General features: G+C 42.4%; 1 protein-coding gene across 1 annotated transcript; it reads left to right on the forward strand.

The window, feature by feature from the left end:
* Positions 1 to 526: 526 nt before the first annotated feature.
* LOC306927841 (transgelin-like) lies at positions 527 to 8,433 on the forward strand. Its single transcript, XM_079507705.1, has 6 exons — positions 527 to 546; positions 649 to 756; positions 7,009 to 7,196; positions 7,327 to 7,498; positions 7,739 to 7,841; positions 7,961 to 8,433. Exons 3-6 carry the CDS (start codon positions 7,017 to 7,019, stop codon positions 8,112 to 8,114), a joined length of 609 nt encoding a protein of 202 aa, XP_079363831.1. The 5' UTR covers positions 527 to 546; positions 649 to 756; positions 7,009 to 7,016; the 3' UTR covers positions 8,115 to 8,433.
* Positions 8,434 to 12,534: the final 4,101 nt, after the last annotated feature.

A 12,534-nucleotide genomic window follows, 5' to 3' on the forward strand; every position in this document is an offset into this window, starting at 1 on the left:
ACTGACAACCTTGAAGCAAAGTGTCATGACGTGTTATGACATGTTTCTTCTGCTTGGGTTTGCCTCACAGTGCTCTTCCTCTGTGATTGGGTGAAGTGACATTCCATGGCTGGTTGGGGGTTTAGTTTTTTTGAGAAGATTCCCAAAGACCACAGCGAGCATAAATTCATATTGAAGCAATAAATCATCTTGTACAAGTGATTCAATGCTCTCTAATTACCGTCATTTCCTCCCCGTGGTACTCTAGGCTTTAGTAGTTTATGACTAACTTACTCCTCCTTCACTTCCTCGTCCAGTCTGTTGAGCAGTGGTGGAGGGAGCAATGTGGAGAATTCTTTTCAGGAACCACACCAAAGTCTTTGGTCACATGATCTTCTTTTCTCCCTGCCGTTCTCCTAAATAAGGAGGTACAATTTGAGTGTGTGTTGGGGGAAAAAAAGAGAAGCAGATAAAAGGGGGTGGACCAGAGAATGAAATAGGCGTATCTCTCTCTCTCTCTCTCACTCTCTCTCTCTCTCTCGAATGTGGTGAAGTCATTTCTGAGTAGTGAGTAGTGTTTGCTATTTTATACTTTTTCGTGACAGACACTCCCTCAGTGCAGTCTGTAACTGTGTTGTAACATAGACGCTCCCTGTCACAATACTGCAGTTGTAACGGAGAGGAGATTGAACGCTTTTTGAGGAGGAAACGGCAACACAGACAGGACTGAAACCACCTGCATTCACCTCAGTCAGCAGCTACCGAAATTCATCCACTGTAAGTACATAGTCCTCTACTTTGCTCCGCCCTATTAACTTGTAAAAGAGCCATCTCTTTGCTTCTCCATTGCCAAACTGTTTTCTCAGCGGTTGTCAGAATGTTGTATTTTTCTATTCTGTATCATGTGGGAAGTATCTACTTTAGAGTTTAAGTCTTAAAAAGACAAAAAGAGTGGCTGCACACACTGTAGTATCTAGTATCTACTTTAGCACATATTTAGGATGTGGAAGTCTATGTCATGTATGCCCTCACACTTCTCGTGTATAGTGCTCTATTCAAATGTTATAATGATATAAATCTAATTACTCAAAGCATACACTTCATAGGCCTAAGCCTTTTCATCAGGACATTTTATCTGCATTCATTGTGTTCCTGACTGTCCTCCCCTGACTGAAACCACGTGTCAGGTCAAGCCTTATCAAATCTTGTTCCTTATCTGCTGATCTCAACATTATGCTCTGCTTTGTGTGCACACACAGTAAAAAGGCCCAAGGCCCAGCAAACTTTATAGTTCCAGGGTATGAACAGGCACGAACAGGCCATTATAAATCTCAGAATTGGAGACAAACCGTTTCGTGTCAACGGGTTGTAGTTGTGTAATATATGGCCACTCCTAATATTACTACGCACTACGCTGCAGTAAAGCTTAACTGTAGTAGTAAACTTGTCCATGCTTTAGGGATTGTGGGACCTACTGCACATATATGTTGGTACACTGAAATCCAGTGTTAGTTTTTACTCTTGAGAGCGTAATAGAAGTCAATGTTGCACTAGTTCAATAAAACACTAGCTGTGTACCGGTGTGTCTGCTTGTCAGAACACAGGGTTATGTCTCTGTAGGTAGTATATCTGCTTGTCAAAACATAGGTTTATGTGTTTGTAAGTATAGTATATCTATAGTTGGAACATGTGTTTTTGTCTCTGTAGGTAGCCTACAGTATGTATACTATACCGGTTTGTCAGAACATAGGTTTATGTCTCTGTACTGTACAATATCTACTTGTCAGAACATGCGTCTCTGTAAAACAGAAAATTGTGCATTTATACAGATTAGATTAGAGCCTTTATCCAAAGCACTTTACATGTGCATTACATTCACACACGCACGCACACATGCACACATGCACACACACACACACACACACACACACACACACACACACACACACACACACACACACACACACACACACACACACACACACACACACACACACACACACACACACACACACACACACACACACACACACACACACACATCAATCTGCTCATAGGGAGCAGATGGCAGTTAAAGTGTCTTGCTCAAGGACACTTGTTCGACAGCGGGGATCAAACCGGAAACCTTCCAATTCCCAAGTGTTTGCAGTACCTCCTGAGCCAATGCCCCCACTAGATGAGATCAAGGCAACTGTAAGGTTTATTTTTTGTGAGGCCTGCTGCTTGACAGCTAGGTATTCCAGCTATTTTTCTTTAGTTTTGTCCCACGAATTTGCAACCCCTGGGCGCTACAATTCCTCTGCCAACCTGGGGGGGGGGGCAGCGGACTGACCTCATGCTTCCTTCTATGCATGAGGAGTCCAAGCTGCTTCTTTTCACCTGACAGGGGGGAATTTCCTCGGCCGGACGTAGCGTGTGGAAGGAAGTAAAGGAACACGTTATTCCGACCAGTTCCTTTCCCCTCCATCAGACGCCCCAGCTGGCCAGGGAGAGGTAGTTTAGAGACCAGGATTATTGCATGTTTTTTGTGAGGGTACCAGCTCTTACTCTCATATGTGATATCAAAGAACACACTGTAAAATCCTGTGTTCATTTAACTCCGAGAGAAGGGACCCATTTGGACACACACAGTGAGCTGGGCTGGTCCCTAGCAGCCACCGCATGCTATAGGGAGATATGGGCACTATAACAAAAATAATTAAACCGCTTAGTTATGTTATCTTTGACTATCCCTAATGTCAACATTACAATGGCTTTATTAATTGGAAGAACATTTCTAAAAGCTTTCTCAGAACCACACATGACGGCTTTCTTTGCGAGTCCCATATTGTTTGTAGGAGACTGCAATTAAAAAGAAAATAATTGGCAACTCTAATTGGTTAATATGTTGATATAATTGCCAAAACTTTGGGTGGAGGAAATGAATCAACAACCTTCCCACGAAGAGGTAATTTGTGCGGTACAAGGCACCTCCCTAGGGAATGTTACTCAGCCTGTATATACCTTGGCTAAATAAATATGAAATCACCATCATGTTATAGTTTTTAATGAATTCATGTCAAAAGAGCTTTTGAAATAATAAGGATATAAAATAAAGAAATGTGATTCTTGGTTGTAATGCTTAATAAAACTTTTGTTTTGTTTTGTTAGAATGCTAGCCTGGCCTGTAAGCAGTGTTCCATGGTTAGAACAACTATACACATGATAATATATAGGGTAGCAGTAGATAAATGTAGCAACACAGACCTACATGACCTATAATTACCTATACAGGTAATGCCATATACACCATTGTAGTTAAAACGGCAATGGTTATCTTTACCAAAGTAAACAAAGTAAGTGATCTTTTGGTAAAACAAAACTTTTTGTTTTGTTAAAAACGTAAAGCTTCTTTATTCTGATAATCATTGTATAGAGTGTTTGTTCAGTAACAGCTGTGGTCTCCCCATCTCTAAAGCTCTTTAGTAAAGAGCAGAGTAATCTAGTAAGAGAGTGGCGACACTAGCGTTGACTCCCATTGTAACAATGGAATGTGGAAGTGCTCATTCTATCTCAATGGGATAGTTCCAATGTTTGGAACTATAGCCCATAGGCACCCGCTTTGCGTAAGAGCGTGTTGCCACTCTCTTACTATTCCACTCGGGTAAAGAGAACATACATTTTCAGGTGGGATACAAACTTCATCCAATTAGAAGAGAGAACCCCCACATCTGCTCAATTATATTTGTTTCATCACTTCCTGTGTGTGACTTGTTTATCCTGCATCATGTGTGAGTTCTGCCCACTGATTGGAAGACAATTGGTATCCTGACCTCCTCAGATTACCAGAGTAATCTAGTAAGAGAGTGGCGACACTAGCGTTGACTCCCATTGTAACAATGGAATGCGGAACTGCTCATTCTATCTCAATGGGATAGTTCCAATGTTTGGAACTATAGCCCATATAGGCACCCGCTTTGCGGCGAGATCAAAGCGTGTCGCCACTCTCTTACTATTCCACTCGGGTAAAGAGAACATACATTTCCAGGTGGGATACAAACTTCATCCAATTAGAAGAGAGAACCCCCACATCTGCTCAATTAAATTTGTTTCATCACTTCCTGTATTTGTTTCATCACTTCCTTGTTTATCCTGCATCATGTGTGAGTTCTGCCCACTGATTGGAAGACAATTGGTATCCTGAGCTGGTCAGATTAACAGAGTAATCTAGTAAGAGAGTGGCGACACTATAGCGTTGACTCCCATTGTAACAATGGAATGCGGAACTGCTCATTCTATCTCAAAGGGATAGTTCCAATGTTTGGAACTATAGCCCATAGGCGCCCGCTTTGCGGCGAGATAAAAGCGTGTCGCCACTCTCTTACTAGATTACTCTGCAGCCGGGGAGATCGACTCCTGTTATTGAACAAACACTCTACTAGCAATGACTTACTGTACTTACTTGCATGTATTTAACACTAATACATATTATAACATAATTATATATATAATATATAAATATAAACAAAGCAATATATATCTTACAACACCTTTAAAATTATTGTTTAGTGGACAGTTTATAGTGTCAAACGATGCTAACATGCTGTTGCCAAGATTACCAGCTGCAACTTGTTCCCCCCGGTGGCTTCACCACGTTGTTTTATTCCAGGACACTTGAACAATAGACATACATAGCACTTGATAGACACAAGCTGTTGTGGGGATCACACTCTATGGGATCACACCATTGACCTTGTGATAATGACATGGTCTTTCTAAACACAAGGCTGTTTAACTGCCAACTCAACTTGTACTGACCTGTAGCCGCGACTGTACACACAAAATGCACGCACGCGCACGCACGCACGCACGCACGCACGTGCACACGCACACTCACACGCACACGCACACACACACACACGGAGTGCAATTGTAGGGTATTCTTAATCAAAGAGTCAGATAGGCATGGTCTAATCTTGTAACTCCCAAATTAGCAGTTTGCGTGTGGAGCCTGTATACAGTATACACAGATCTGGATATAGGTTAAGGACAGAGGTAATCTAATAGACCAACCCTTCAGACCTCATATCCCTCATTATCCATTTAAAGCAGTGGTTTTCAACCCTTTCCACGTCAAGGCCCGTTATTTAGCTGCGGACCACCATTTGACGACGTTTAGCCTCTCAGACCCAAAACTAAAGAATGTTTTGTTATAGTTGACACACAATTCCATGCTGTTGGCAAACGTTGATCAAAATAACAATTCTTCTACATTCTCTAAATGTGTAGACGTCTTGTAAATTAAGTAATGCAGAAGTTTAACAATAATGTAACTCGGTTTCATTTTACGCTCTCAAGAGTTAAAGATCTATAAGTCTCCATGTGGTTACCAACTCTACATCATCTAGCTAGCTGGGGACCACTTGGAACCCCCTCAAGGACCACTGGTGGTCCCCGCCCGGGTCACTGGCTGGGGACCACTTGGAACCCCCTCAAGGACCACTGGTGGTCCCCGCCCGGGTCACTGGTTGAAAACCACTGATTTAAAGGCATCCATGCAGAGATGATGTGTCCCAACATGAAGCCTTTGTGTGTTGTTGTTTCTTGGGTGTGCCAGGCGGGACACCCCCAAAGGGAAAACACTCTTTAATTGAGAAAGAGACATTGGAAATGGTGAGAGCAGAGTTTGCGCTTTGGCAATGGTATTTACTATGGTTGCTCTGTTTGTCTGTGGCATATCTTGGCAGACAGACAGAGAGCACAATCCGCTCATTTACATACCCCTATAACCACTGAAGTGCCTTTTTACAGCGTGAGAGAGAGTTTGAGTGAGTGAGTGAGTGAGTGAGTGAGTGAGTGAGTGAGAGTGTGTGTGTGTGTGTGTGTGTGTGTGTGTGTGTGTGTGTGCGTGTGTGTGTGTGTATGGGGCTCCATTACGTGCGTGCGTGCGTGCGTGTGTATCCGGGGCTAATTTTGCAAACCACTGGACCAATCAGTGCCACATTTCTTTCAGTATACTGTAGGCATGTTTTTCCACATAGGTTTGTGTAAAATGTTTAATATTTAAGTTTATAATGGAAGTCAATTGGGGTCAGATTAGGCTGAAAGGTTGAGTGTGGTGAGTGGTGAGTTACCGTATGTTATAGATATATGCCATAATTCATAAATGACTGACGACGTAGCAGGCTGACCATTTTAAGTACGAGATCCACATGGAAACGACACAGTTATTAGACCCTGTCATGTTTTACTATTGACAGTAAACATCTTCATACATGTTGCTATGGAGAAACTGAATCACTTTGATTTGAAAGACTAAAGACAGTCTGAGCATATGTTTGTCATTCAACGCCGTATGCTAGCGTTATGTTGCTTCTGCAGGGTATGTTGGATCACACAGCAGTGTGCCATATGGTTATCTTGCTTAGTATAGTAGTGTATACACATAGCGTACCTTTGTGAGGGAGGAAGGAAGGAGGTGACAGTTAAATGTGCAAACAGGATGCAAGGAGTGGGGTGGGTCTGTAGAGGCCGGCAGGAAGTTAGTTCCAGTGGTATTAATACGACAGATTGAGCAGCCGGGGTTGAACAACTCAGAGAAATCACTTTCATTTCACCATCCATGACAAATCCTTGAAATGAGACAGATGCCATTCCATGTGATATTTCACCGCGTTAGTCCACGGGTTTGACCTGCATACTAGGGTTAATGTGAGCATGCGGATGCACTTTGTTTACTGTTGTTTACTGGTAGTCATGAAGAAGCCTGTGCATGCCATATCGGCTGAATGTATGCACAGCCTCAGAGAATGAGATAAGGACGTGCTGAGGCACACAGCACTATATTACCAGGCCCTTTAGCACAGCACAGAGAGAAATCTGAAGAATCATATTTGTCTTGAATGCAGGCCAACTACTGTGGGTGTGTGCAGGGCAAGAACCTAAAAAATGAATGATGTTGTTTTAAATATCTACATGGAATAATGGCAAACACAGATAGGGAGTTTGCAAAGTTGGCTTCAAGTTGGCTAACTTATCCCCTTCCAACAGGATCAGCCATGGCAAACAAAGGTCCATCCTATGGTCTGAGCCGTGAGGTACAAAGCAAGATCGATAAGAAGTACGACCAGGAACTGGAAGAGAGGCTAATTGACTGGATCATAGCTCAGTGTGGCTCTGGAGCGGCCAGGCCTGAAGCTGGCAAGACAGGCTTCCAGAACTGGCTTAAGGATGGCTGTGTGAGTACCATCTGTCCCGTCAGAGGTTGCATGTCTGTGATCTCTATGTGTGTATAATGTGTTTACGGGAATCTGTTTCTCCAACTGCTTGTGCAATTAAACTCGTTTTCTTCTGCCCCTCTGTTTCCAGCTTCTGTCTGAACTGATAAACAGTCTACATGGAGATATTAAGCCAATCAGGAAGGTCCAGAGCTCCTCCATGGCATTCAAGCAGATGGAGCAAATCTCCCAGTTCCTCAACGCTTCAGAGAAATACGGCGTCACCAAGGCTGACTTGTTCCAAACAGTTGACCTCTGGGAGGGTAAGACACCGACACACACATTAGAGCCCCATCAATACACCGTGGCCAAATGTAATATTAGCATTTGTCACGCAGCACAGACTATGCCACATCATAATATGATGATTATGAGGAAGGAAATTATTTGCTCATTACACTGGCATATTATAGAACTGCAGTCAGCAGCAGTATTAGAAAAAAGTTATTGTTCTCTTCCTGGAGCGTGCTCTGTTTAATACGAGACCGATGTCTATGTGACAGGGAAAGATCTGGCCGCGGTCCAGAGGACTCTGATGGCTCTGGGAAGTATAGCTGTCACCAAGGACGATGGGAATTACCGTGGTGATCCCAACCTGTTCCACAAGTGAGTTTTCCCTCCTCCTATAGCACTGAACTATTCCCTCTGTCTGTCCATCTCAGCTGCCCCACCGTGAATACTGAATATGTCAGTACATTGATTGATTTTGATCTGTTTGTGTGCAGGAAGTCACAAGAGAACAAGAGGGACTTCTCAGATGAACAGCTGAATGAGGGCAAATGTGTCATTGGCCTGCAGATGGGAACAAATAAGGGGGCATCTCAGGCAGGCATGACCGGGTACGGGAGACCCAGGCAGATCATCAATAACAACCCTTGAGCCAGGCAGCCTGCAACCCTCTGGTCCCAGACCTGTGACACTCGTAGTTCTCCCCTCTAAAGACCAGTCACTGATGATGTATGGAGAACTGTCTATCTCTTAACTCGACCAAAGACAAGAAATGTGAACAAACTGGACCAAACTGGGGGACCAAGGAATAGAAAATGTCCACACAATAGCAACAAAATACACTTTTGCACACGTTTCATATCACACACACACACACACACACACACACACACACACACACACACACACACACACACACACACACACACACACACACACACACACACACACACACACACACACACACACACACACACACACACACACACGACAATTCATTTCAGTTCAGCAAAAAAAAAATACATTCCATTTAAATACATTCCATGTTGCTGGCAATAACACGCGTTATGCAATAATGCGGATGAGGGTTTTAGAATAGTTTCTACTAGCATATTTGGTAAGCTGTCATGAAATGTTGCTAGGACCACATGTCAAATCAATATGTTTGGCATTTTTCCCAAAGTTCAGTATTTTTTATAAACATAAATTGATTGAAAATTAATGTTTCTGAAATAAAGTTCAATTAATTTTAAAGAAGCCTCTTGTTCTTCGCATCAAAACGAGACCATTGAAATTGTGATTGTGTACTTTATTTATATATATTTTTTTTTAAGAATCTACAGATATTACTTTTGTGGAGTTCACAATGCACACTGAAAAACACCCTGTGTAAATTTGAAGAGACATTTGGAGACAGAGTTGAAGTTTTGGGGTCTTTCCAGGCGCCTTGCTGCAGTCCACATTAATGGAGTTATGGATATGTAACATAAAAGAGGGGCTGCTGCGAGAGAAGTTGGAAAATGTCCCAACAGAGAGAGAGAGAGAGAGAGAGAGAGAGAGAGAGAGAGAGAGAGAGAAAAGGGGAGGGAGGGGAAAGACAAAAAGGAGGGGCGGGGGAGGATGAAGGGTGGGGAAACTGCCTGGCTGGATTTTCCCTGGCTGGGTTTGGCTGGTTGCATGGAACAACAGACATGGAACAACAGAAGCAAGCAGGGTTCAGAGGAGTGGAGTTTGGCTGGTTGCATGGAACACCAGGAACAACAGAAGCAAGCAGGGTTCAGAGGAGTGGAGTTGGTTGCATGGAAGGAACAACAGAAGCAAGCAGGGTTCAGAGGAGTGGAGTTTCTCTCTCTTTATCTGGGAGGCTTTTTGTTTACTCTTGTGTTTGTGTGCCTGAGCTCTGACTAAGCTGTTCAGCACGAGGTGACGTAGAAACAGGTCAGGGAACACAGAAAAAAAAGGCAGGAAGAGACTTGGAAGTGTGCAACAAAAATAACAGGAGGAGGAAGGAAGGTTATGTTATGGTGACAGAATGTGATTATAAAGAAAGGGGAATTCAGGCAGACGAGGGAGCCGTGCAAATATATCTTCTGACTTCTGATGGAAGGAGTGTAGGTTAACAAGTTTAACATGGTACTACAGCTTGGGGAAATCGGAGCACATTTCCAAAAAAGGACTGATCGTGGCAGAGGGAGGGCATAATGTACAGTATATAAGGACTCCCTCCCTCTTTCCTTCTGTTACCTACTGTAGAAACAGTAAATCAAAGAAGCATTCCCACTCCCTGAGTATAACCAATAAGGGTCCATTTAGGAGGGAGTTGCTTTTGATGCAAACTCTGTATGCAAATTATACTAATGAGCAAGAGATATATATACCGGAAATGCAAAATATTGACAGCGGACTTTTTGATTTATTTGATATTGATATGCAACATGTAACCAGTCCAACCCAATGTGAACATTATGTTTGAGTAGATTAAGTTAAAGGATATTATTAACATCCTTTGTGGTCATATATCATTTATTTAGTAATTACTGAATACACTATACACATACTACGTACTGACTGTATGTCATAGTAATAAGAATCCGAATCAGCTTTATTGTCACATCAGTGACATCACAGTTTTATAAGTAAAAAAGTGGGTGTAAATTTGTTTTTGTTCCCATCGTGCCATTTCCCAAGAAAGAAAAGAAAGGGAAGAAGAGACATGGGGGGGGGGGGGGGGGGGGGGTCAAGTAAAGGTGTAAGTACAAGTAAAGGGTTTCAGATATTTACAAGCTTGTTTCACAGATGGCACATCCATAGGTTCTCTCTTAGCTTAAATACAGGCTACAACCAAAGGGTCTCTTTTCCACATAATACATTTACACATACTGTAGTAATAGTATATAGCAGGGGTGCCCACACCGTTTGACTTGAGAGCTACTTTCAAAATGACAAGCTCAACAATATCTACCCACCACAAAGGGTACCTGAGCAGCCTTTGGAATTGTGGCGATGGCGTTACATATAAGACAAACGCACTTGGAATGGGAAATACAGGGGAATTGGAAGGGGTTTCTTGTATAACTTTGCAATGCTACTGATGTTTGTGATACAATACTTGACAAAACAAAGTACTGCATTGTGGGTTTGAGCTCGCAGGCCCTTTTTGATGTCTATCAATCAAGTTCAGGTTCAGGTTTATTTTTTTGTCATATGTACTGTATAGATACAGAGTATAAATAACATGACATTTATTTTGCTCCGAGCACTCTAAGTCTTATATACACAGGACAAAAACAACATCTATAGTGCAAAGAAAGAACACAAACACAAAAAAGTGCAAAGTGAAGTGACAGTGCAATACAGTTCAGCTGTTCAGCAGCCTGACTGCCTGGGGGAAGAAACTGTTACTGAGACGGTGGTACGAGATTTGATGCTCTGGTAGCGTTTTTTGGAAGGGAGAAGTTGGACACACTTTTTGACTTGATGCCACTTTATACAAGTGGCAGATGCCTTTTTTATTCATTTATTTCAATCATATATTTTCAGGGCCATGTCACGTGGTCTACCTGCACAGCCTTTGTGATCTACTGGTAGATCACAATCTATCTTTTGGGCACCCCTGGTATATATATATATATAGTAATAAATGGAATATGCCACATTAATTAAAATATTCTGAACTGCAAGGAGATGAAGGGCATTTGAAGGGGGCACCCAGTCCGGATGAAGTTAAATACGGTCATTTGTGGTCAACAACGTTCCCTGTTGGCTCCATCCAGAGCCTAATGAGAGCACTACAGGCAGTGGATACCTAAAGACACATGTGCGATAGAAGGGCTCGGAGATGGAGCTCATCTGGATTTCTACCCTCTGTGGCCTTCAAAGCTAATTACCCAGACTGCAGCAACACATGGCAAATGCACTGTAATCGCTTTTGTCTGTGTGTCTGACTGTAAACAAAATAATTTGAGAATCAAACGGATGTGTGGAGCTTCAAGAAAGTGGGTTCAAATGATCAGTATAGGCTTCTATGAAGAGATCATGATGATGATGATGAATTCCTGTTCTGTCTATAGAAGTGTCTATTTGTACGTCTCTAAATGTTTTGATGATTTGAACATGGTGGACCCTATTGGAAACAAGTGTAATGCTTAATTGGGTCGTCCACTCACAGTTAACAGCCTTTGTATTGAGTTTGTGCTTGAAATGTACTGTAATTCTGCAAACTGTTAATAAATTCTTCAATCAATCAATCAATCAATCATTAGCCGTTTGGTCAAGATGACATTATCTAGCTGTCATATCTCAGGAATTGAGAGGAACTGAGATACATGGTATTTGCTCCAGGCGTTTTCTTTATTTATTTTTAGTATTATTTTTATACCTGGACCCATTGCCTGTTTTAATTTTAAAACCCATTTCTAATCGCTCATTCCCCGTTTCCTCTGAATGGCCGTGAAGACTGTTCAGTTGGGTGAACTTCAGAAAAGTGCCCAGTGCCAGTACAGAATGTCCCAAAGGTTTCGTGCGTCCGTTTCAGTTCAGTGCCCCACCATTCGAATCACACCCTAGGTTGAGAACTTCGGAAAAGTTCCCAGATTCTCCCACAGGCACAACCCGCAAAAAGTGCCCAGTTTGCTTGCATTTATCCCCCGTATGTATGCGTGTCCTCCAAATGTGTGTGTCTGTCCACAGCTAATCTCACAAACCACTAGACTGATCAGAATATTTTTATGTGTGAATTTATAACCTCAGATCCACGCTTTGGCCTGAAGCCATACTCGGATGTTCCCAACTCCATGTTTACAAGAAGGACATATTGATGACACACTAGATACAGATTGCACAAGGAAGCCAGGCCCTGGCTTGTTTGCATTATACAAAATCTTACATAAATTGTTTTTAACGAAGGAAATTGTTTCTTGTATAGGCTACATTGTTTTATAAAAACACTGGAAATTGTCTCACTCCATTGTCTTCAGATGATACATGTACTGTACATCCATCTATACATCCTTCCCTCCATCTCTACACACGCACGCATGCACGCACGCACGCATGCACGCACGCATGCACG

This window comes from Electrona antarctica (assembly GCF_951216825.1).
Source record: "Electrona antarctica genome assembly, chromosome: 8".
Classification (NCBI taxonomy): Eukaryota; Metazoa; Chordata; class Actinopteri; order Myctophiformes; family Myctophidae; genus Electrona; species Electrona antarctica.